At 40.1% G+C, this 27,496-nt stretch overlaps 1 protein-coding gene across 1 annotated transcript in view; it reads right to left on the minus strand.

Moving 5' to 3' along the window:
- LOC126427231 (basement membrane-specific heparan sulfate proteoglycan core protein) overlaps positions 1-27,496 on the minus strand; it is a 792,772-nt gene that overhangs the window by 172,080 nt on the left and 593,196 nt on the right. Inside the window, exons 39-45 of the mRNA XM_050089468.1 lie at positions 24,771-24,841; positions 17,292-17,432; positions 10,069-10,215; positions 7,254-7,397; positions 6,057-6,259; positions 3,412-3,637; positions 157-339 (exon numbers count right to left, since the gene is read on the minus strand). Of these exons, the coding sequence (XP_049945425.1) occupies positions 157-339; positions 3,412-3,637; positions 6,057-6,259; positions 7,254-7,397; positions 10,069-10,215; positions 17,292-17,432; positions 24,771-24,841 (1,115 nt within the window). The remainder of the gene's footprint in view (positions 1-156; positions 340-3,411; positions 3,638-6,056; positions 6,260-7,253; positions 7,398-10,068; positions 10,216-17,291; positions 17,433-24,770; positions 24,842-27,496) is intronic.

Below are 27,496 nucleotides of genomic sequence, written 5' to 3' on the forward strand. Positions count from 1 at the left end.
TATAAGAAAAAATGGAGTTCACTTGAGATCAACACTGGTAAGTGTCAAAGAGATGTTTCTATGTGTCACAATTGGCTTTGCTTAGATAATTCATAATGAAATTATATCACAGCATCAAATGGTATCAGTGTGCAATGGACTGACTCAAAGACTAACCTTGCAGACGCACGGGCAGTCAGGTCCGCGGCTGCCCCGCGGGTCACAATAGCACGTGTCACTGGTCGGAGGCCTGGCTCCGGTAGTAGGACGGCAGTCAGCAGCTGTTCCACGTGTCGCGTCACCCTCGTAGCCTGGCTCGCACTGCTCACAGTTTGGACCGGTGGTGTGGTCTCGGCAGTTCTGTGGAGACACATGAGGTTTTCAATAGATGAGTGTGAAATTTCTGTTACTGCATGTTTGACCTTTGTACTGGGTGTGTGAGAGAGTTGATACCTGTTATGCTTACAGAATCACAAGAGGGAGGTTGTGCAGTTATAGTAACTTATGTGTGACAAATAATACACAAAAGAAGAGAATTTATTTTACTAACCTACCTGGCTTTCATAGATTTTGGAAAAGAATTTGGAATGGTAGATACAGAGAACGGCTGTAGGAAATTACGGCAAAACGTGGATACCAAATCAGATAACAATATAATAGAGGGAAACATTCCACGTGGGAAAAATATATCTAAAAACAAAGATGGTGTGACTTACCAAACGAAAGTGCTGGCAGGTCGACAGACACACAAACAAACACAAACATACACACAAAATTCAAGCTTTCGCAACAAACGGTTGCTTCATCAGGAAAGAGGGAAGGAGAGGGAAAGACGAAAGGAAGTGGGTTTAAAGGGAGAGGGTAAGGAGTCATTCCAATCCCGGGAGCAGAAAAACTTACCTTAGGGGGAAAAAGGGACAGGTATAACCTTGCACACACACACATATCCATCCGCACATACACAGACACAAGCAGAAATGTCTGCTTGTGTCTGTGTATGTGCGGATGGATATGTGTGTGTGTGTGTGTGTGTGTGTGTGTGTGTGTGCGCGCGAGTGTATACCTGTCCTTTTTTCCCCCTAAGGTAAGTCTTTCCGCTTCCGGGATTGGAATGACTCCTTACCCTCTCCCTTTCGTCTTTCCCTCTCCTTCCCTCTTTCCTGATGAAGCTACCGTTTGTTGCGAAAGCTTGAATTTTGTGTGTATGTTTGTGTGTCTATCGACCTGCCAGCACTTTCGTTTGGCAAGTCACATCATCTTTGATTTTAGATAAATCAGTTAATAAATTACATAAAAAATCTGTACAGTGGAACTTACATTATACTTGTACTCCGAAATTACACAGCGGACAAGATTTTAATAAAACAGTGTAAGAGACAAAGACTATTAATATATACAATGCCATTAAGAATGGAAGGAAACAGATATATCTAGGTATACATGACACTATAAGCAAAACATTAAAAAAATACATAGAGACACATAAAAATGGAATTCTACAAGGTGATGGCTGTACTCATTCTAATGTATAACTTAAACTATTTTATGAAGAGAAACTATTGTAATCATGTTCAGGTATATGAAATAAAATTTTTACGTACTGTTGAAGGTTGCATTAAATTGGACAGGATTCCTAATTAAAACATCAGACAAAAACTGAATGCCTTTGCAATAAGTGAAAAATTAGAAGACAAAACAAAACTAGAAGGAACATCTGGAACGAACAAGGATTTTAAAGACGGCCTTACAGTCAAACCTAAAGGAAAGAGGGACGTAGGACAGCTAGTTAAAAGATGGAACTGAGGACAAAACAGGTTGATCGGCCTAATCTGTGAAAGGCAGAAGAAGGAGCATCACTGATTTTTGTTGATGTTTGAATCACTATATGTATTTCAATGTTCCGGTTGACCCTTATTGCCACAATTATGCCTGATGATAGTTTTACTGTCCTCTTCTCTATGGACTCCTGCATTGTATCTATCTTTTTCTGGGCATTCACTGTGTTCTAGTTTCAATTAACCTTTCAGAAAATATATATATTTTTTAATTCTCTACTCTCCAAGTCTCATCATATATCTGTTAAGCTCTGTTGTTCCTATCTTGTTCTTAAGTTTTGAGATTGCCATCCTTTTTCTGATCTGCTTGTACCCCATTCTATCCACTCATCTTGTGCCTGATATCTCCTAAAAAGTTTCAACTCTGCTGCTTACATTCTATTCTCTTCCCTTTTTGTTGCAGCCCATGTACCTGCTACATATGCTAGAATGCTAAATATGCTAGAATGGGTTTGTAATAAGATGGACAGATAACTTTGTTACATTCATTTTGGTTGTGTCTGTTCCACAGAATACAGCTTCCACTCAACTAGATGCCATTTGTTCTTGTACTCCTTCCCTAATTTCCTCTACTATCTTGCCATCATTTGTGATCACACTTCCTAAGTATCAGAAAATTTTATCACTTAGAAAATAGGGAGTGGGAGGGGATGGGGTGCAGGGTAGGTAGGGGTTAAGTGATGAGACACTTCTCTCCAGAAATCATAAGTATAGAGTATGAAGCCCAGGGTTGTGGGTGAAAACCCAACAACACCTGCAATGGAAAAGGTAGGATTATTACACAAACATTACTTCAAACGTGCTACTAATCTTTAGAAAAAAATTTCAACTTAGAAGTTATGTGGAATTATATCTAAGGTAGATTTTCCCTCTCCTGACCAGTTCTATAAAGAGGAGTTGGTCATCTTTGTAACTAGCCTATTCAAATGATGAAATTTAAAGTACTAAAGGATTAACGGAAAATCTCATATAAAGATGTGAAACAAATACTAACAAAGAGATAGAGGGTCTGGCCAGTACTTACCTCAGCTCAGTACAGCCGATAGATACACAAAACAGAACAGTAGATACACAAAACAGAATAGAAAATTTACATTCCTAGCTTTCGGAACATTGTTCCTTCATCAGGGAGGAGAGAGGGGAAAAAAGGGAAGAAGGGAAAGTGGATTCAGTTACTCACAACCCAGGTTATGAAGCAACAGGGAAAGGTAAACAGGGAGGGTAGTAAGGATGGAGGCTTCCCTCTGACGACCATGCCTCCATCCTTACTACCCTCCCTGTTTACCTTCCCTGTTGCTTCATAACCTGGGTTGTGAGTAACTGAATCCACTTTCCCTTCTTCCCTTTTTTCCCCTCTCTCCTCCCTGATGAAGGAACAATGTTCCGAAAGCTAGGAATGTAAATTTTCTGTTCTGTTGTGTGTATCTGTCGGGTGTGCTGAGCTGAGGTAAGTACTAGCCAGCCCCTCTATCTCTTTGTTAGTATTTGAAATTTAAAGTACTTTACACTAAACAGGAACCCTGCCTAACAACTTCCTTGTTGGTGGTAGATAATAGGAAGCTTTTATTTGTAATTGGACATCTCTGAGTGCACTCACATAGCAAGTTCCTTCCTCCGGGTGGCACTCGTCGGAGTGTCCGTTGCAGTTGCAGGGCTCGCACAGTCCGAGGTAGAGACCTTCGAAGGAGCGCGTGTAGCCCGCATCACAGTCTTCACAGGACAGGCCGCGGTATCCCACGGGGCACGCGCACTGTTCCACCGGGAAAGCGCGCTGCTGGCCGGTGTTGCGCTCCTCGGCTATATCCATTGTTACCCGGATCAGTCTGCCGGGCGGGAAAAAGAAAACAGTGTATAACCGGCTGAATTCTTCTCAACAGAAATACTAAAAGGAACTTCCAAAATTGTTTACAGAACATCTGCAGAAAACTTATCAACTTCCCTTCCGTAATGTACAACAGACACTAACGTGGTCACCACCTCTATAACGAAAATATATTTAAATTGGGCAAGGAACAGGGGAATTTGCCTATTATCTACTGCATATAAAATATTCTCCGACATCCTCTCGAGCAGACATGCAGCCTATACTGAAAATGCTGTCGGTGCCTATCGATGTCAATTTCGTCAAAGAAGGTCTGCTGTTGATCGGATCTTCACAGTATGGAAAAATACTTGAAAAATGTAAAGAGTTTGGGATTGACGTATATCACCTCTTTACAGACTGCAGATCAGCCTGAGACAGTACTGACAGAAAGTTGGAGATTCCTGAGAAATTGATCGCGTTAGTAAAAGTGAAGTTAAGATAGAGAATGTGTTATTATGTGCTGTGCACAAAAATGTAAGTATGAGTAAGAGAATGGCAGAGAGATTCACTGTCCTGCCTTCTGCTTAATATAACCTTCGGAAAGGTTATAAGAGGTTTAGGCATCGATACAAGAAGGATAACCAATCAGTTCTGTTGCTAACATATGCATACGATACTGGTATAATTGCAAAACATGAAGAACAATGAAAGAAGCCTATAAATCTTGAAAGAGCTGCTACTAAGATAAATCAACACATAAATGACTGTAACTAAGGAAGCCATGTAACTAAGAAAGAGTATCCTAATGCTGAAATAGAAATTGGTTCACGTAAGTCTGACGTATTTAGTTTCACTTATCTAAACTGTAAGAACAATGTCAGCTCTGAAATCCAGAAACAAATATTGAATGCCAACAAGTTGTACTGTGGCCTCAGAAAATATCCGAAATCTAAGCCACTGTTCAGGAAAACTGAAGTTATGATGCATAAGATATTACTGAGGCTGGTGCTAACATACAGCACTGAAATGTGGACATTAATGAAATTGGATGAAAAGCAACTTGGCATACTTTAAAGAAAGATCTTGAGGCGAATTCTTGGACTAGTGAAAGAATATGGTGTCAGGAGGAGGAAATTCAACTACGAATTATTCTGAGTATAGACAATAATTGTTTACGGTGTACCACAGAGGTAGGTGGATTTCAGACAAACTAATTCATACGGGACACGTAATGGTCAATCAAGTCTGAAAAAGGTTCAAATTGGTCTACAAAAGACACCTAAGCTTCACTGTATGTGCACCACACCACGGTACTTCATTTCTTTTCTTACTAAAATCGACCTTCCCTCTGTTCTTCCACTTGCCTAAATTTTACCTCCAAATGTTGTGAATTCTAACAGCACAAAATTAACAATTAAATCATTTTGTTTGTCTGGCCTCCTTACTACAAAACTATTGTGCTTGTAAGGATTAATGTTTAGAACAAATAGTAAATATAATCAATTTTTGTATAACGTTTACAGAAGTCTTTTTTCTTTCATTACCCTTACAGTAAAGTTTAAATCAACAGTGTTAACAAAACAGCCATCTAAGACCGTGGTGTAAGAGAGAAAGAGGATATAAAAAATGTAACAAGGCATGTATACACTGTAGCTTATGTGAATTTTGTAGGCCAATTTGGGGTTGTTTCCTCACTTGTTGAGTCCCGATTGTCCTATATCACATAGCTCGTCTCTACTATCCCACACCATTGTGGTACATTGTAAACAGTGATCATTTACACCTTGTACAATCTATATAATAAACAAGACAATGTCTGTTCATTAGAAGACGGGAATTGGCAGGATATATATTAAGACTGGAAGGGGCAGGACACATATTGAGATTATAAACAGTTATCATTTAACTTTGTATAGTGTATATAATGAAGAAGACAATGTCTGTGATAGCAGAATTAAAAGGCTGGACTGGGCAACACACATACTATAGCTTACGACAGAATCGTCAAGAAAATATTCAATGTAGAGTTGGAAGACCACAGCTAAGATGGAAGGGAGGTATCAGGGAAGAAATAAGAAAAGCTGGAATTCATGATTGAAGGAGTTTGGCACTAGATAGGAACGAATATTAGAGTAATTTAAAGAAGGTCGAGGCTAACAAAGAACTCTTTGAGCCGATGATGATGACACTGAATATGGTCAACATGGTAGGAACCGAAACATTGTAATGACTGATGGTCACTTTGTGCCATGCATGAACTATAGCCCTGAGACATTCACTTCTTGCTTCTCCACAGTTTCTAGTGTTGTCTAAAAACATTGATAATGAACAAATTTTAATTTAGACTCACTCTCAATCTCAAAATGCACTTGAGTTTTCGACATACAAAAGTTGCTGCAGAGGGCCATATGATATAATAGAAAAAACACAGCACTCACGCAGCCTCGCGGGTGTTGGTGGTGTAGGTGGCCTTGACGAGGATGGCCTGGACGTCGGCGAGCGCCATCATGATGTGGTCGCGGTGCGTCTGCTGCCCGTCGTTGCGCTGCCAGTACTGCTCCAGCAGTGGCACCGAAACGGTCTGCGGCCGGTCCGCCTCGATCTGGTCGCGCCCGAAGTACATCAGCTTGATGTCGTTCGACTGCAAAGAGAGAAGCTCTGTGTAGCGTGCCACTTAACGGTGTTTCCGGATGTACGAGAACTGTGCCTGTTGCCGAACATTCTCTGTAGAGGGCCCGAGTGTCTGCAACTGCTACACTGCAGTGGCCACTCAGATCTTCCCACACGACACTGATTTCCGTAAACTCCAGATACGGCCACTTTCTTCCTAACGTACCGTCGCATACTGCTGACCTGACGTTAATACCTGCTAACAAAGAACTTTGCATGGTTTCTCTTCTGTTTCCCCCTCTGTTCTTTTTCTATCTGTTTACAGAGTGTGCACTGTTTCAAAATCTCCTGGGAAAATAAAACTGTGTGCCAGACGAGGGCTCCAACCTGGGTACCTTGCCTTTTGCGAGAGAGTGGTCCAATGAGTGAGCTATCCAACCACAACTCGTGACCTGCCCTCACAGCTCCACTTCTGCCAGTAAAGGTTCTGGATTCACATTTGAGCCCAGTACACAGTTCTAACCCATCAGGCAGTTTCGAAACAGCTTATACTCCACTCCCTTGGGCTTTAGCTAACCATTTCTGCACATTATGCTTTCCTTGTATGAGTGCTAGTTACACGTGGATGTTTGATGCACCTGCCAGCCTGGAGTGTGTTTTTGTGACATTTTCTGCACTCATTCAGGGCGAATCCCAGTTATCCTGAGGTTTAAGAGGCCTACCCTTCCTTCCCAACCTATCCTTCCAAACCTTCCTCCCTGAAAAAGGAAATATCAGTTACAAAAACTAGGTAAGAGCCTTATTCTACTTTTACAGTCCAATTTGAGGTATTAATCCAATTTTACCTCTGCCTTTTTCTCAATCTGACAACTTCACATTTCTACCTTCCACACTTGTTTTACAAGTACTCCCCTTTATTAGACATCACACAATTTGAAAGAATTCGTCTTAAGACGATGAACCTCCTAGATCGCACACAGTGTGACGAGAACATTTTGAAGTCGTTAGGAGAGAGAGGCACTCACGCTGATGAGCTCGACATCTGGGGCATTGTTCCTGGAGCTCTGGCCGCCGGGGGCTGGGACGTAGCGCACCGTGTAGTTCAGGTATCCACCGTACGAGGTCACCTTGTCTCCCAGGAACTGCGGGGGCAGCATCCAGTAGTACACCTGAAAAACATCAAAATCTCCATTAGAATGGGAATCACAAGTTACAAAACGTGTGACACTAAAGATACACGATTTCTTGCCATTGTAGTTTTTGCAGTGTTCAGTCTGAAGACAAGAAAGTGAATTCTCCATAGCACTAATATTTGTTTTAGATTCTGATTTTTTTTCAGTACAGAGACAGCTAATAGTAGTTTGTCTACAGCTCCAATGCTTTTATTGAAATGTTACATAATAACATCAGCTAAGCATGAGAGGAGGAGGAGCAGTGGGTATTTTAAAGTAGCTGTTTTTCTCCTAACAAACACATATAAAGTAACGAAGCAGCAATTACCATAATGGTCAATTGCATCTTAGAGAGAGTCATTTGAGAATGGGAAAAGAATTAGCCATGAAAGGGCTACTTGACAAAGTTCACAACTGAGGATCAAAGACCAGTGTTACGAGGAAGTTCACAATGGAAGAGCAAAGATTTTGCTGATGACCTGGTGATCCTGTCCAGAAACAGAGACACTAGTGGAACAGATAAATATGCTAAAGGAATAGGCAGACAAAGCTGACCTACAAATTTATTTTGAGAAAACAAGGTTCATAAGCAACACCTGAATTTTCATCAGTTGGACTTGGTGCTCTTGTATATGAGGTTTTTGCAGTTAAAATTATTGGATACAAGGTCCGCCTGCTATGCAAAACACTGTTTTTTCATGTAACTCAAACATGTTTCACCACCTCTGTGCCATCATAAGTGGGTTTTATTTATTAAAATCTGTGAAATGTGAACACATTTTGAGTGACTACTAATCTACGAAAATTAGTCCTAAAGAACAGTCCTTGTTTGTTTTTTCATTATCTCAATTTTGCATTATACATTTCTGCCGGACTATTTGTGCATTATTGTGCACTGGTAGCATCAAACGATGCAACTAAATGATGTTGATGTGAATTAATTGGCGAGTTAACACACTGATTTATATTTAAAAATAATTTTGCTGTACCAACGCATGTATTTGCTATTACTTACATTCTGTTTTGGCAGATCCGTTTTCTTTTGAGTTCCCGTGAATTATTGAGAAGTATACACAAATACTACACAAATTTTCAGAACTTTATTTTTGTAACGAACACTTTTCACTTCTCCAAAACACAGTGTAAATGTTGCTATTGTGCATCCTACCCCAATCAGTATTCACTTGCACAACTGAAAAGTGTATGTTACAAACAAAATTCCGAAAAGACGGGTAGTATTTGTGTGCACTTCTCTATAACTCATGGGAACGTAAATGAAAACAATCTGCTATTACTTACATTTTATCTTGCAAACTGATGCATGAAATATCTTGGCACACCAACAAGGTGATGTGTTAATTTGCAAACTAAACTCACATCAACCAATGGAAAATCCAGGATGGAATGATGGCAAACCAATGGAAAATTCAGGACGGAATAATGATAACATACGAAGAGGATAGTTGCTACTCACCATATAGCGGAGATGCTGAAAAGCAGATAGGCACAACAAAAAGACTGTCAGCAAGAAAGCTTTGGCCAAAAAGGTCTTCAACAAAAGCCATTCTTTAGGCCTGATTTTTGTAGTCACTTATCACTAAAAATATGTTCACATTTCACAGACTTTAATAAATAAAATCCACTGATTATGGAACAGAGAAACTGAAACATGTTTGGATCAAATGAAAAAAACAGTGTTTTGCATAATAGGCAGAGCTTATATCCAGTATTTTTAATACCTGAATAGCACCTCATCACCTGACAACAGAGTACGATAAAACAGAAAAAGTGGATAGCTTCATATACCTCGGTGAGACAGTGAAAATGAAAACTGATGAAAAACAAGACAATGACAGCAGGCGAAAGAACATGGCCACTGCTTTTTGTAGGATGCATGTCTGACAAAATAAGGCTATCTCTAGAAATTTTTTTTTCAGTCTCGATATTTTGTTGATATAGGATCAATAACCTTTTTTAATATTTCATGGAGCATTTATTAACCAAAACATCACAGCTGAAGTATATATACTTGGTGACTAGTTTCGAACTAACTGACTCATTCTCTCATCTCTGACCCACAGAGGATGCACTAAAAGAATGACAGGACAGGCTGAACTGAGAGAAGTCAAGAAGTTTGAGTACAAGATTCTTTGCAAAATAATGGTGCCAAGGACAACAGACAGTATAGACTTTGAGGAAGAGAAGAGTTATACAAGGATAATGAACGGTTGATTGAGTCAATAAAGAAATGACAACTGTGGACACCTGTTCAGGATGGAAGCATCCTGAATGTTTTGATAAATGGTTGAAGGAAGTAAGGAAGGACCTCAAGAACATTGCAGGACATCTCAAACCGGTCAGAGTAGAGATTACTGATCCACAATTCCAAGAGTTTCCAAGGAGAGGAAATGTAGAACAGCAGCTGGACGAAAGAGAGAAGACAGACAACTGGAGAAACAATGCAATGCTTTTTGGCTGCAGAAAAGGCTTCCAGAATTAAGATCTAGCCACAACTTCTTGTTCCTATGCTTTACAATGGTAACCTGCAGCAGTCTCTTCTACCTGTTTTTGTGTAAATTTCCTTGTTATACATCCCTAAAGGTTCTCCTCCATCATGCAATATGTGGAAGGAGACATGAATGAGTGAAATAAATGAATGAGTACTTACTAGAGGGCTGCGCCTGGAGAAATCTTGGAAGACCAGCTCCCTGGCCACAGGGTCAACACGCAGACCTTCTGTTATGGGTCGGTCCAGGTTGAGGGGGTCATCAACAAGCTTGAAATCCTGTGCGTCGCGTGTGAATGCTGATGTTATCTGGAACACAAATAAAATTTAAAAATATATTTCTTACCTATAAAATGTGAATAACTTAAAAGCTGCAATATGCAAGACTTTTACAGCATTCTAAAAGTAAACTAGCATATACACAGGAGAGAAGAATTTAGTAATGTTTATCTATAAGTGTGAACTCTTTACACTCCTTTACTTTCTTTCTTTATTCTCTGTAACCAAATACAAGATTTGTTTTGGATCATGGATATGTAGAACATTTTGTCTTATTGCATGGAAATAATCACAAGAATCCATTGTACCAGGGGTAGTTATAAGGTTTTAATTATCAACCTAAAAAAATAAGGTTTCATAATTAATTTTTTGTTTTTGAAAAGTTCACAGGTATTCAATCAAATGGCATCATCAAAATGGTGCGATATTTTGACAAGTTGACTTTTTATCATCTTCAGATAGTTCTGACACATCAGTTCTGCCTGAACATAGCAACAAGTCAGCTTGCTGAAAGAGCGCATCATTTCAATGATGCTACCCAGCTAAATACCTGAGAACATTTCAAAATCATCATACATCCAGAAAAGATAAAATATACAATTTTTTTGTTCATTTGCAGGTAGAAATGCCTGCAGTTGTAGTACACATTGAAATCCCTCTCATCACAGTACCAGGGAATGCCAAAACAAAATGGCGGTGCCTAGCGGTAAAGTACATCATGCGACAATTCTTTTTCAGCAGTAGTGGAAAATGATACATTTGCTTCAGGCTAATCGATACGGTTGCCGAAGTGATCTGGATTGGCTTGACACTTCTGCAACATGTCCACTGATATGGAAAACGAATTACTGCATGAAATGCCATTTTATTAGTGGTCTGCACCCATTTTGTTTTGTTGCCTCTAGCGGCGTGCTATAATACTGTATTGGAGGGACTTTAATGTGTACCGTGGCTGCAGACATGTAACTGTAAACAAACAAACAAATGAATTACATTACTTAATATTCTGAAGCTGTTAATTAAAATTTTATACTGACCATTCGTATCTCAATAATGTGGTGTGAATAGTAGTGCTACGATTGATGGTAACACCATGTTTTCCGGGTGATATCAGGTAAATTTTGTAATTTAGCATTTCAACATATTTACACCAGCTGTACCTCAATATATTCATGGAATTTTGCTTCACCATCATGTGGTATTTTGCTTCTAAGCTAGCAGAATTGCTTCACATTGTCTACTTCGTGGTCTCTAATTTTGATAAAATTACTCGCTTATCTCAATTCTGCTACTCCTCATTCTGCTCATCCTTATGTGGTTCACTCTCAATCTGTTTTCTGTGCTCATTGCATTCAAGATGTCCTGTGAATCTTGGTAACTTTCATAAAAATAGCAAAGTCATCAGTGAACTGTACCATTCATATTCTTTCATTCTTAATTTCAACTCCATTTCTGAAGTAGAATACTTTGAAGTACTTAGATGACACCTTCAAGTTTCCAAGATAAATGTTATGCTAAGTTGTAGCTTTACAATGAAGAAGAGACAAACAAACAGTTTAGATGAAAACTGTAAGAATCTGATCGATGCCATTTACTGACATGTCTGGCTTTCTCCTATTTATGTGAGGTGTCACTCGGTCACGGCTCTGAGAATTATTCACCACTTCCTAAAGTTGTGGAAGTTGAGATGACACTGCTATCCGCCAATCTCCCCGTTACTGTGTTAGACATTGTCGGCACAAATTCAACAAGATTGTAACTGAAACTACAGCTCAACACACTCAATTTCATGTCTCTGTGCACTTCAGTAGCTTATGTGTGTCACTAAGAAAAAAAGATACTGAAACAGAACTAGCAGCTTACTGAATATGACTGTAAGGGTAATATCTACACCTACACTCCACTAGCCACCTAACAGTGTGTCCTTCTCATACCACTAACTAATCCACCCTCCCTGCTCCATTTGTGTTTGGGACGTGGGAAGAATCATTGTCCGTACAGCTTCATTAATAGTTCTAACTCCTCCAATTTTCTCATCGTGGCTATTTCACAAGATGTATGAGGGAGGAAGTAATACGCTGCCTGACTCTTCCTGGAACGTACTTTCTCAGAATTTCAACAGTAACCCTCTATGTGATGTACACCTCTCTTGCAATATCTGCGACTGGAGTTTGTGAGCATCTCCATAAAGCTGTAACATCGACTAAGTGATCCCACAATGAAATGCACCCCTCTTCATCAGATCTTCCCTATCACTTGTATGAAACCTGTGGTGTCACCGCCAGACACCACACTTGCTAGGTGGTAGCCTTTAAATCGGCCGCGGTCCATTAGTATACGCCGGACCCACGTGTCACCACTGTCAGTGATAGCAGACCGAGCGCCACCACACGGCAGGTCTAGAGAGACGTACTAGCACTCGCCCCAGTTGTACAGCCGACGTTGCTAGCCACGGTTCACTGACAATTACGCTCTCATTTGCCGAGACTATAGTTAGCATAGCCTTCAGCTACGTCAATTGCTACGACCTAGCAAGGCGCCATTTATCTTTTGCTGGTTATCTTATAAAGCCTGTATCATCAAGAGCCATGTTATACAATTATGGATTAAAGTTAAGTATTCCAGAAGCTACGTACTTTTCTTTATAGCATTCAATACGTATCCTGTTTCAGACCTCACGCCAGCCTGCGTGAGTTTAAGCGCGTGCCTTTCGGCTTCCTCTCATTGTGTCTAGGCTGTCTTGTCTAGACACAACAAAACCAACCCTGTAGTGGGCCCTGAAGAAGTGTTTTGTAAGCTGCTTCTTTAATGGATCAATTACATTTCTTCCTATGAGGCTTATTATGGAATCTGTTTTTTCCTAATATTTGTTGTATGTGCTCATTTCACTTAAGGTCTTCAAGTCCCAACCCACAGCCACTGTTATTCAAACACACGTATATGTGTACTGATCTACATCTCCATATCGATCAGTCAGGTGTGTAGCAGCACCAAATTCCTCACTACTGTAACTTTAAAAGCCATCTTGAGCAGAGATTTCTACAATTTTCTCCTTTCTTCCTACAGCGAGGTATAGCTTTGTGTCCGGAGCCTAAAAAATACCATACATTACACTGGAAATGTTCAGGGATTTCCAGAAACTGAATATGTTGGAACCTTCTCACATTGGCTATTTCACAAGATATGACCATTTCTGATAGTGTGATTCTGGTGGTAAAACGTGCATATGCATAATAAAGTATTCTAAACTAAAATTGTCATTCTAATTGTACGAGAGTACAGGGTTAATCTAAATGATGAACCCGTTTTCAAGACTTCGTATTAATTCAAGTACAATTCAAAAATGAACAAGCTATGAAAGCTATGAAAAGAGCAAGTTTCAAAGTTTTTCACAATGTTTGATAATAATTTAATAAATTTAATAATTTGTAATTTATTAGTTTTAATAATTATTTAATAATTAGAAGTGTGATAAATGTTATAGGCGTTCAATGTGGCCACCATTGGCTGCATGGCAAACATCTACGCAGTAGCCAAACTCGTCCCACACACGCAAAAGCGTATCTGCTGTTACCGAGAGCAGGGCAGCAGTGATCCGGTTCCGCAGATCGTTCCGAGTGGTTGGTAGAGGCAGGACGTAAGCAGCTTCGTTCACATAAGCTCGTAAGAATAACACCGTAAGAAATAGTCACAGGGTGTGAGATCGAGAAATCTCGGTCGGAAGTGCATAGCCAGTGCTGAGGAAGGGAGTCATTCAAAATGCCTTGTACATCACAGTACCAATGGGGTGGAGCTCCATCCTGTTGGAAAATGAAGCCCTGGGAATCTTCCATAACATGTCCAGTTATGTGATTCCCGTTACAGTTCTTTCCGCAAAGAAAAACTGTCCGTAAATCTTTGTACGGGATACGGCGCAGAACACGTTGATCTTCGGTGTGTCTCTTTCGTAATGGTGAATGAGGATTTTCCAAACCCCGTATACGAACACTGTATCTATCGACTTTTCCACTAAGGTGAATGTCGCTTCATCGCTAAAGATTACACACTGCAGATTGAGCGAGGTTGCACAGCGGTCAGCACACCTGACTCGCATTCGGGAGGATGAAGGTTCAATTGTGCATAGAGCCATGCTGATTCAGGTTTTCCACAATTTCCCTATAGTTTCAGGCAAATGCCGGGATAGTTCCCTCAGAATGGTACAGCCGACTTCCTACCCCGTACTTCCATAATTCGATGACACTGATGACCTTCCTGTTTGGTCTTTTCCAACAAATCAAGCAACTGACCTACATGCTGTAGAAATGTGTCATCCTCCATCTCTGCTAGCACATAAGCTCAAAATGCGAGACACTTCTCTTTGTCATTGGGGTTGAGAGCCTGCACAAGTTGTAATCGGTAGGGCTTGTACAGCAAACATCGTCTCAGAACAGAACTTTCCGTGCAGTTGGTTTGGGTACTCCAAGTTCTCAACTGGCTCTATTGGTAGACTTACTGGGACTGTGCACAAAACTTGCTTGAATCCATCGGACATCGTCCTCTGACACACGCGGTCGGCATGTGCTTTTTCTTATGCACACACTCCCAGTCTGTTTAAATTGCTTAAACCAACGGTTAATGCTTTTGTGAGTTGGTGGTTGAATACCAATTGGTACGAAATGCCCGCTGCACTGGAATTTGCGAATCACTTTTTCCGAACTCAAGAATGCAGAAAACCTTGTGCTCCAGTTGCCATCTCACTCACAACTGACAGTAAAACGGAATGATGGCCCTACTGCCGTGCGAAGTCTACCGGCCGCTTCTAAAACCATCACCGCTTGCCCACCCCCACCGACCTAAAACTTTGAAACTTCCTCTTTTCATTGGTATAAAGCTAATTCATTTTGGATTTGTACTTGAATATATACCAATTTTTGAAAATGGGCCCATCATTTAGAATAACTCTGTACTTACGGCTTCAGCTTTACTTGTTAAGAAATTGTTTCATTATGTACAGATAATCGGTAAAACAGATAACTCACAACCTGTTAATAACTTACAAAAACATACAAAAGAATGTATTACTGGATGTCTAGCTGCTTGTTATGCTACGCAAACAAGGGTTTACACTGCAGCTCTCATTAATTATCTACATTTGACAGAAGTTGTTTTTACAGGTATGCAGCTGGGGTGATGAGTCAATACCCAGTTACAGCTTTTAAGAGGCACGCTGGAAAAGTATCAGAAATCGAAACCTACTTCTGGATCAGGTGCTATCTTTAATCTACACCACAAACTGTTACAAAATCAAATGGAAAATCTTCCAAATGACAACTATGAAATAGGTAAATTCAAATGCAAATAACTACGCCCAGACATACCAAGCCTCGGCTTCAGGTTTGATAAAAAGGAAGTTGAGTTTGCTATTTTTGGGAGTTACAGCCATATACTATTGTCTAAATGTTAACACTTTCGACATTTAACTGTTCTTTTATTTCGTTTAGAGCACTGTTGTAATTTGAGCTCTATACCACAGGGATTCATTACCATCCTGTGGCAATTAGCAGTAGCACATGTCAAGTAATTCATATCAATATTTGATTATACAACAACAATAAGTCGAGGTCAAAATTCAGCAGCAGCATACAATCTGTTGATGGCGAAGCACGAAATTGAATTTGGAGGTTTGGTTTAAGACATAAATGGTGTTGACACGATGATCACTGTATCTCATGATAAAGCACATTCACATCTGCTACCACAAGCAATGTGAGCAATTACCAATACAATAATAACAAATGCATATAGAGACAAAAAACTGCAACAGTGTTCAAAACAAAATAAAAGAATATTCAAATGGTGAAAGTGTTATCATTTACACACAAAGAAAGTCAATGCTTGAAAAAGTATCATAATGTGAAGTAGTTTGCTGGGGAAAGAGGTAAAAATTACCTTCATCCTCGGTGAGATCATGGCAATTATCTGTAAAAATATTTTGACAGTGCTATTGAAAAGCATCATCACAAGTATGATTATTTAATTTATTACAAAATTAGTATTGTTAGTACAAGGCTAACATGAATGGAAGACCAGTATTATCACTTAAGCCAGCTACGAGTCAAAATAAAAGCAACCGTTGGAGAATGACTGTACCTTACCCAACTATAAACAAAGGTAAACTATTGGCAGAGTAATATTTATCTCAAGGATCTGGGTAAAAATATGTGTTGAAAAACTATAGTTGATCCTGTTACACAGCACAAGTCAATCAATGTGATTAAAATGTTTTGTATTAATGCATTATTTGCTAATAAGTCATCTACATTTGACACTTAACAGTTTTTTGCTCTTGGTTGTTGAGACTGATGTGTCTGTTCTACAAGAGAAAATAATCAACCCTCTTCTTAATTTTGAATTGTATATTTATGAAAAAACCAAATGAGAAAAGTACTTCAAAGCTATAAGGGGGCTAATATTTTTATGGAAAAAGAGAGAGAGAGAGAGAGAGAGAGAGAGAGAGAGCGAGAGAGAGTAATATTACTGTGAAATAGTTCCAGAGAGGTGGTCTTTCATTGAGTTTCCTAGGAGTTCAAAGCCAATAGATTAATGAATGGCGCAATAGGCACCCATACTACTTTGAAGAGAAACCTTGCAATTTATGGGACACAATGTGAATGGCTGGACAGATGAATAAACTACCATAGTAGCAAGCATCTGTATGGAGTTGGTAGAGAGACAGAGGATCTGAATATAAAAAAGGTACTGAGAATATTGTGAATTAAAGTTAAAGAAAAGTAACAAGTGTTGAAACCTTGTAATAATTCATAATAACCCTTTTAAATAGCAGTAGCACCTGAGAAAGATCTGTGGCACTGAAATTGCTGCATAACAATAAACTATGACAATTACTATTGGGCTGCACTGAGAAAACATACGAATTAAAAATAGTTCTAATGCTTCTGTTCTAAAGTTTTGTAAGAAGCGCAGAAAGACATTCAGTGTTACTGGAACACAATTTATATGTAAAGGTTAGGTTTCACTGTTAGATAAGAATAAGAAAGTTTTAGACAGGCTCAGCAGGGATTCAAAGTCCCGTTAACGGCCAGGTAGGAGAGCGAGCAGTACATTACCTGATTGCGGTACCAGGAGGAGCTGGTGCAAGAGTCGGTGATGCCCATGCAGAAGCAGCTGATGCAGCCCTCCGGGTTCTGCGACGCCAGGTGGAAAGAGTTGGGCTTGCATTGGTTGCACAGGGTCCCCGTTGTCAGTTCCTGGCATCAGGAGAGCAACATGGGTGCTGTGTACGTGCTAGCTTCTAATTTACTTATAACTATGTACACTACATCTAATTAGGATGTGGAAAATTACTACTCATCTATAAAAACTGCACTGTGGCTATCATTTTAATACACTCCTGGAAATTGAAATAAGAACACCGTGAATTCATTGTCCCAGGAAGGGGAAACTTTATTGACACATTCCTGCGGTCAGATACATCACATGATCACACTGACAGAACCACAGGCACGTAGACACAGGCAACAGAGCATGCACAATGTCGGCACTAGTACAGTGTATATCCACCTTTCGCAGCAATGCAGGCTGCTATTCTCCCATGGAGACGATCGTAGAGATGCTGGATGTAGTCCTGTGGAACGGCTTGCCATGCCATTTCCACCTGGTGCCTCAGTTGGACCAGCGTTCGTGCTGGACGTGCAGACCGCGTGAGACGACGCTTCATCCAGTCCCAAACATGCTCAATGGGGGACAAATCCGGAGATCTTGCTGGCCAGGGTAGTTGACTTACACCTTCTAGAGCACGTTGGGTGGCACGGGATACATGCGGACGTGCATTGTCCTGTTGGAACAGCAAGTTCCCTTGCCGGTCTAGGAATGGTAGAACGATGGGTTCGATGACGGTTTGGATGTACCGTGCACTATTCAGTGTCCCCTCGACGATCACCAGTGGTGTACGGCCAGTGTAGGAGATCGCTCCCCACACCATGATGCCGGGTGTTGGCCCTGTGTGCCTCGGTCGTATACAGTCCTGATTGTGGCGCTCACCTGCACGGCGCCAAACACGCATACGACCATCATTGGCACCAAGGCAGAAGCGACTCTCATCGCTGAAGACGACACGTCTCCATTCGTCCCTCCATTCACGCCTGTCGCGACACCACTGGAGGCGGGCTGCACGATGTTGGGGCGTGAGCGGAAGACGGCCTAACGGTGTGCGGGACCGTAGCCCAGCGTCATGGAGACGGTTGCGAATGGTTCTCGCCGATACCCCAGGAGCAACAGTGTCCCTAATTTGCTGGGAAGTGGCGGTGCGGTCCCCTACGGCACTGCGTAGGATCCTACGGTCTTGGCGTGCATCCGTGCGTCGCTGCGGTTTCGTCCCAGGTCGACGGGCACGTGCACCTTCCACCGACCACTGGCGACAACATCGATGTACTGTGGAGACCTCACGCCCCACGTGTTGAGCAATTCGGCGGTACGTCCACCCGGCCTCCCGCATGCCCACTATACGCCCTCGCTCAAAGTCCGTCAACTGCACATACGGTTCACGTCCACGCTGTCGCGGCATGCTACCAGTGTTAAAGACTGCGATGGAGCTCCGTATGCCACGGCAAACTGGCTGACACTGACGGCGGCGGTGCACAAATGCTGCCCAGCTAGCGCCATTCGACGGCCAACACCGCGGTTCCTGGTGTGTCCGCTGTGCCGTGCGTGTGATCATTGCTTGTACAGCCCTCTCGCAGTGTCCGGAGCAAGTATGGTGGGTCTGACACACCGGTGTCAATGTGTTCTTTTTTCCATTTCCAGGAGTGTACATAACGAGTAACCTCCATCCCGACTCTTTAAAGAATTGAACTTACCTTCCCACACCTAATTACATTACAAATGAATTAACGCATTAAGCTAGTTTTTCACACATTTCAATGTTCGTAACAGCATGTCTCTTTGACTATATGTCATACAATATAATTTTGCAGGTATATTCAGTGGTACATATGGAAGACACTGCAAACTGCGTTGTGTAGGGAATTAATAGTAAAGAAGTAATAAATCAAAACACCATGCCAGATGCTGCAGTTTTAGTGCATTGTAATAGGGCATTAACTTTTTTCCTTTCTCTTATTATTTTGTGTGGTCGCGGTGGTGTGTGTGTGTGTGTGTGTGTGTGTGTGTGTGTGTGTGTGTGTGTGGCGGGTGGGGGCTGTTATCAGTGAGAAAAAGTTTCTTAAAGGTTTGACATTATATGCGAAGTTTGCTAGAAGTTGCCAAGTGCTCTCATTCTTAAATACTGGCTGAAAGTTGTCTGGGTTATTGACGCACTAAGTGTTATGCTATCTCAACACATTTACACTGTTTGTAACATTATAACTTGACTTACTGTGTTAATTCTTTAATGTAATATTATATCTCTAAATGAATACATGATGACAGAATTTTAAATTTTTAAATTCAGTCAGTAATAATGAGGTCTGTTCAAAAAATTCCGAAATATTCGTAATTTTGTGAAAATGGTATGTGGAACGACATGCATCCCTGCACACACCTGTGTTTAATATGTAACTGTCAGAAGTTCCATTGTTGTACGCCTATCAGTTACTGTTCAGTGCCGTATAGAGCAGAATGTTCTGTCGCACAGTTTGCAAATTTTGAGATGGTAGAGATAGAGGAGCAACGTGTCTGCACTAAATTTTGAATGAAACTCAAGAAAACCTTTATCGAGACACACCAAATGATGTAGGAAGGCTACAGTGATGAGTACTTAAGCCATAATCAGTTTTATGAATGGTTCACACCGTTTAAAAATGGCTGAACCAAAGTTAAAGGCGACCCTCGTTCTAGACACCCTACGACGTCTAACAACGATTCTCATGTCAGGAACATCAGTGAAATTGTGCTTGGCAATTGAAGACTGCTTGTCCGAGAGATTGCAGAAGAATGTAACATGTCAGTTGGATCATGTCACGAAATCCTGACACAGTATCTCCGAATGCATTGTGTTGCCACCAAGTTTATCTCACAGGTCACGAGCCAAGAACAGAAAGAGCTTCGCCTCGCAATCTGTGAAGAGTTTTTGGGTAGTGCAAATGAGAACGAGACGTTTCTTAAGAGAATAATAACTGGTGATGAAATGTGGGACTACAATTACCATGTTGAGACCGAGTTTAAATCTTTGCAATGGGTCGGAAAAAGTTCTCCCAAGACCAAAGAAAAGCTTCTAAGGTCATGTCAAATGTCAAAGCCATGCTGATAGTTTTCTGACTTTGAAGTATAAATTCATCACGAATTCATGCCACAGGGACAAACTGTTAATCAATGGTACTATCAGGATGTGCTGTAACACTTACACGAATATGTGAGAAGGAAACAGGCGAGACAATTTGTGGCTCTTGCACCACGATAATGCACCCGCACAGTGTGACTACTGCACAAAAAAATAAAACACTGAGCTGCCTCATCCTCTTTAAGCTCCACACCTGTCTCCTGTGGACTTAGTTTTTATTTAAAAAAGTTGAAATCTCCATTGAAAAGATGATTTTCAACAATAGACGAGATCAAAGAAGACAGTGCTTCATGTGATCCAGCAAGAGGTCTACCGAGACAACTTCCGGAAGTGGAAAAGATGTTGGGAGCAGTGTGGAGATATTTCAAAGGAGACCATGCACAATAGGTAAAAGGTAAGCGAAGAAAAAAATTGTGGACAAAGTTCTTGAATTTTCTGAACAGACCTCCGATTGTGAAATAACAGAGCTCCTCTTATAAAATATTGAAAATCAAATTTTATTTGTCCCTGGAAGATGTTAGATGGCCAAGCTGCAACTTCTTTTATTTTTCAAACCGACTCAAGCGCAATTCTGTGTAGTCCTTTCTTCACGTACATGCTGCAAGAGTTCTGTATTTACGTATCCTGTAGAAGCCAGAGTATCTTATTACAGGTACCTACATCTGCATGCAGATGTAGATTTCACTGTATTCACTTCATGTTTTCACTGCTGTTTGTGGGCAGTTTGCAGTGACACTAACATTCATACTTTTACCACTGATGCCAACAATGTAATGTCAAATTTAACTATGGTTTGTAATTCAGTTATTATAAAGTTGATACACTTAATAGTGCTTGGGGCTCTCTACCACATGGAGCAAGTGCCAAACCACCTAAAGTTTGTGCACTCGGAATCATAAACTGGCCATTATTACGTAATCTGTGCAGATCAAAGCTATTAAGACAAACTCCACAATGCTACGTAGATTCTGTTCTCTTTAAGTAAGGATTTTTAATTTATTTTGTTTCATTGAAAGAAGTTTAGAAAAAATGTACGCATGTTAATTAACTACGTTAAGCAGAATGTTAAATTTGTATTGACAAAACTAATCATCTGCCTAAATCTACAAGCCCATCCTTTCCCAGCGAAATGTGAGAAAATAGCCAACAGAAGCAATAAAGAAGGTGTAATAACAGATAAACCCCTCTTTAATGGCACCAACAGGGTCACAGGGCTCAGCAACAGGTTAATCATCATCAACACTGCCACTCCCATGAGAGACTGCAGCGAGATATGCGATATCATCAGGGACACAGGTCCAACATCCACATCGGGTATAGGGGCAGTTTTAGGGTGAGTAAAAATGGTAGATAGTTATGGCAACAGAATGCTAAATCAAATGGTAGATATCAGCCAATCAGACTCTTTATGACACTCTGCACATAATTAGTGCTGTTCAGTAGTTTGTCTCATACAGTTGTATGTGTGCTTTCTCTGTCACAAATGTATTATCTTTCACACCCAGATCTCCACTGGAAGTACTAACGTGAGTGACGTTATTGTTGTTCGGATGTAAACACATGCTGCTACGTACAATGTGTGAATACTGCTTGTACAACTCGCTTACCAGGCAGATAAAATTTTATCTGTATTTCTTTGTGTTTTAGGATATTTGTGCAACAGATGCCAGATAATGCTCTCTGAAACCAGCTGCATGATAAATGAACTTTCTGCCTTTCCATTTTCAAAGTCAGTAAAAGTGCAGAACTGAAGTGTTTTCTAAGAAGGTAGCATATTATTTTCAAATCATTAAGTTTCCTATGGCTACAATGAAATGAATTAATTAATTCATGCAATAAAATCAGTCCCATGAGTTTTCCAATGCAAAGAGACTTCAATAAAACCATATACTTAGTAGGAGCAGGAAAAAAATCACTTTATTTGGTGTTGTTTTTTGCTAAATTCAGCTTCATTTATTAGGTACGTTCAGTGTTAGTTTATTTTTTCAATCCAGGGTTATTTGTTTTACAATTTTGGCGGTTACTTCCCAATTTAAGTGCTATTTTTCACCAATTTTGGTCTTTGCTAATTTACACATTACTTCTGATATCACATCATAGTTATGCTGCAAATGAACTGCAATTTTAAGATTATATGAGGTCTGCTCAAAATATTTCAGAACAAATGCAATTTCGCGCTACGGGTGTGTTGCAGAGAAATGTGGTTGGCATTACTGTAGATGCCTGGTTTAATGTGTAACTGCCAGAAGTTTCATTGGTGATGTCTCTTACTTACTGTTCAGTGCTATATAGAGTAGAACGCTGTGTTGCAGAGTTTGCGAATTTTGAGATGGCAGAGTTAGATGAGCAATCTATCTGCATTAAATTTTGTTGGAACTCAAAACAATCTTTACACAGACACACCAAATGATGAGTGCTTAAGCCTTTTTTGTTATTACGAAAGGTTCACACTGTTTAAAAATGGCCAGATGGAAGCTAAAACGTGACCCTCGTTCAGGATGTCCTTCGACCTCTACCGACGATGCTCGTGTCAGGAACATCAACTAAATTGTGCTTGTCAGTTGAAGACTCACTGTCCAAAAGATTGCAGAAGAATGTAACATTTCAGCTGGATCATATTATGAAATCTTGACACAGAATCTTAGAATGCACTGTGTTGGCGCCAAGTTCGTCTCACAGCTCACGAGTCAAGACCAAAAAGACCTTCACCTCGCAATCTGTAGAGAGCTTCCTGATGGTGCAAATGAGAACGAGATGTTCCTTAAGAAAATCATAACTGGTGATGAGATGTGGGTCTACGGTTATGATGTTGAGACCACGGTTCAATCTTCACAATGGGTCGGGAAGGGTTCTCCGAGACCAAGAAAGCTCATCAGGTCAAATGTCAAAGCCGTGCTAATACTTTGCTTTGACTCTGAAAGTTCATCGTGAATTTGTGCCACAAGGATACACTGTTAATCGATGATACTATCGGGATGTATTGTGACACCTGTGAGAAAATGTGAGGAGGACATGTGGCGAGACAATTCACAGCTCTTGCATCATGATAACACATCCTCACATTCATCTCTGTTGGCGCGTGGCTCTTGCACAAAAACCGAGATCACTGTGCTGCTTCGTTGTCCTTGCTCTCCAGACCTGGACCCTGCAGACTTCTTTTTATTCCCTAAGTTGAAAACCCAACTGAAAGGACACAGATTTGCTACAATAGATGAAGTAAAAGAAAATCTGCAAACAGCTCTTCACGTGATCCAGCAAGAGGTGTACCAAGACTGCTTCCAGAAGTGGAAACGGCATTGGGAGCAGTGTATCAATTGTAGCGGAGCGTATTTCGAAAGAGATCGTGCACAATAAATATAAGGTAAGCGTAGAAAAATTTTGTGGACCAAGTTCCAGAATTTTTTGAGCAGACCTTGTACATGAGCCTCAGGCCTGAAGAAATAAGAAGTCAAAATACAATTTCAACATTCAATAACTATTAGTTACTGGTGTACTGATATTCTCAGATTCATAACATTTCCGGTAAAGGAAAATGACAAATACCAAAATATATTATAAAAGTTGACCATTTCTCAGTATTTTGTAAAAATTACCAAATTTGTGTTAGTCCATTAACAACTATCAATTTCACATTATCATTTTCGTGAAACTTTCCTGTCCCTACATATAAGCTCTTGATGTTACCTGCACTGATAGCAAAGCACAGATAAATTTAGGTTTTACACTTATGTCAGTTCAGTAATTGATATTTCTTTTTATTTTATTTTTAGTTTGTATTTGCTACGGGGTGACTAAACAGGTAATTCTCATGATTCCAATGAATTCATATATGTTGTACTGCAAATTATTGAAGTACAGGATAATATGAACATAGTTTATGGAATGGAAATCCAATTCTACATGCTGAGAAAAATCTACATCCACATACTTGAGTACTTTTTCTGCACTTACCACATTATTGCAGCAAGGAGAGCATGGGAGAAAAGTAAACAATACATTAAATTTCCACTTTACATTCGTATTACAGAAAAGCAAAGAGGTACTACAGTTTGGAATCTGTGTTTTTATATGAAGTTAATTTTTTGCAGTGCTGATACCAGCCAAAAACAGGTATTAATCCAGGCTATGTGCAATTTTTAGTAATTAATTAGTAATAAAATCCTCATAGTATTAAGTTATACTTGTTTTGTGGCTTTTAACTCCAGCATAAAAAACTAAATTTTCACTGCAGAGCATGGTCGCTGGCTCTCTATAGCCAAGTGTGGCAGGAGTTTCTCTTTATTCTGTCATTTTCCGGATCTCAACTCACCTTGCAACGACACTGCCCAGTCACAGGATCCACTTCAGTCGAGAGGCTACCAGCAGGATCGCACGGACCACCTAGAAATCGAAGGCTGTGATTAGCAACAACACAACACACACATTTTAAATAAGTACCTATCACACAAGTCTGCCCAACTGGAGGAGGGGGTGAATAAGTTTATGTGATGGATAACCTACCATTAGTTTCACACATTCTCCCTCAGTCAGGAGACAATATATCACAAGTTTTGTTTCCTTCCCTAAATGTATGCAAGGGCAATATACAGGAAATTAAGACAATCTCACGGAAGGTAAGAAGAGGTAGATAAAGATGAGATGGGAGATTCGATACTGTGAGAATAATTTGACAGAACACTGAAAGATCTATCCCAACAGTCCAAAAAATTTCAAGCCCGTATTAATGAAAATGCAGAGAAAAATTAAGATGGTGATTTTTATGTTTCAGGTGTCCTAAATAGACTCCTGCCACTCAAGTACAGCGTACAGAGAATGTTCGTACAATCGTATGGAACTTCCAGGAAAGTCCTTCTTTGGGATGTTGTTCAACTCAAGCATCACACTGGCTCGAATGCTGCTTCTGTCATAAAAGTGTTGACCCTTCATGTGAATTTCCGCATGCTGCCATTTCGTGGCAGGCTAAAGTGCGCGTCATATATCTTGGCGGCCGAGTTTAGGTTCATTCTGCGCATCTGACGTCAGAAAACACAGTCAGCCAATGAACAGAGAACGACGTTGCCAGATCTCGACTGCAGTGCAGAGCACGGACAAGTCTCTTCAGTTTTAGAAACGTTCAGTCATAAATACAGTAATAGAACAAAAGCAATGTCTTGATAGCAGACTTTCTTTTATAGAAAGTTTGGAAAAAGCATTCTTTATACCAATTGCTTCATATTCTATTAATTAATTAAACCAAACAAGCAATAAGACTCCTAATTCAGGCGATAGCAAGGAAAGGTGTTTGTCTGAATCTCACGAACTGCTTTTTCGCAATAAAGAACAGTGGTAATTGTTTATTTCCTATTGTACTTCGACGAAGCGTGAGTAATTCATAGTCATACCAACAGTGTTTATAAGTAGTTGCGTGAGGTCTTAGAATCCTTATGGAGTTACACTGTTCGATGAGCCGATGTAGCGGAACGGTTAAGCAGTTGGGCTGCCAAGTGAAAGGTAACGAGTTCAAAACTTGTGCGATGCTTAATATTTTCTTTATTTAAAAAGAATATTGGAGTGCCTTACTTCATGATTTTTATTCGTTTGAATGAAATTTCTAGTGCTTTGCCTCTTCATTAACTTTTTCGCTGCTGCAGACACGTGTTCCCTGCATTCCGCGCTGTGCGCGATTTTGTCATCACTGCACTTCTCGCCTGTGCAGACACATGGTGTTCCCACTACTTTGACACACTTATCATTCGATTTCACAAAAACTATTTGGCCAAAAAATTTGATTTTTACACGTCTTCTTGACTGATACCTTCCCCCCATAAATGACTTAATTTTGTTTTGATGAGTAGCATTAAATGTAGTAAACCATTGCACGAAATTTTGAAGAGTTTGCAGAGGTAAAAGTCAATAGCGTATACTTTCCGTATGGTCGATTTTAGTTGCCACAATGTTGAGAATGAAATGTGGACAAGATACCTAAATTTCATATAATATTTACTGTATAACAATATCTCATTTAATTTAAGTACCACATAGGTGTCGTATGTAATATTGAGAAATACTCCGTCTTTCGCGACTGTAATAAAAGTTTTATTTACACAGGGCGCGTCTGGCTTTATTTTAAAGTGAAAGGTGAAAAGGTATGGCACATACACAATGGTATTCATGTTCTATTTCTTGTTTTTGTTCCACAGTCACAGTTTTACCAATGGTATTGAAATATATCCGTCTTCTGCAACTGTAATAAGAGACTTATTTAGAACAGATGCGTTTCTCTCTTTTGAAGCATCATAAGAGGACTGTATTTTGTGTCCTCCATTGCCAAGTCACCTTTCGTAGTTTTGTGCTGCGGTAGCACAATATTCAACGTTTGTTTTAGCAAATAAATGCTGTTTGTGTGTGCCACACACAAAATTATATTTGACATAGCTCTGAGCACTTCACTGACAGACTGTATATTCAAGTCCTAATGTTTTTGTAAGTCCACAGTTTTGTTTAATGTATTTTGTCTACTTCCTTTTGATTGATTGAAGTGCTTTAAAATAAAGCCAAACATGCCCAGTGTAAGTAAAACTTTTGTTACAGTCGCGAAAGGTGGAATATTTCTGAATATTACATACGACACTTATGTGGTACTTAAATTAAATGAAATATATAGGTATCTTGTCCACATTTCATTCTCAACATTGTGGCAACTAAAATCGACCATCCGGAAAGTATACTCTATGGACTTTACCACTGCAAACTCTTCAAAATTTCGTGCAATGGTTTACTATATTTAATGCTGCATAATAACTGCGTTGAACATCGAAACAAAATTAAGTCATTTATGGGGGGAAGGTATCAGTCAAGAAGATAGGTAAAAATCTAATTTTTGAGCCAAATAGTTTTTGTGGAATCGAATGATAAAGAGTGTCAAAGCAGTCGGAACACAATGTGTCTGCACAGGCGAGCAGTGCAGTGACAAAATCGCCCACAGCGCGGAATGCAGGGAGCACGTCTTTGTAGCAGCGAAAGGGTTCATGCGGCCGTGGTGGCTTTACTTCATGA

This window comes from Schistocerca serialis, chromosome 11 (genome assembly GCF_023864345.2).
Source record: "Schistocerca serialis cubense isolate TAMUIC-IGC-003099 chromosome 11, iqSchSeri2.2, whole genome shotgun sequence".
Taxonomy (NCBI): domain Eukaryota; kingdom Metazoa; phylum Arthropoda; class Insecta; order Orthoptera; family Acrididae; genus Schistocerca; species Schistocerca serialis.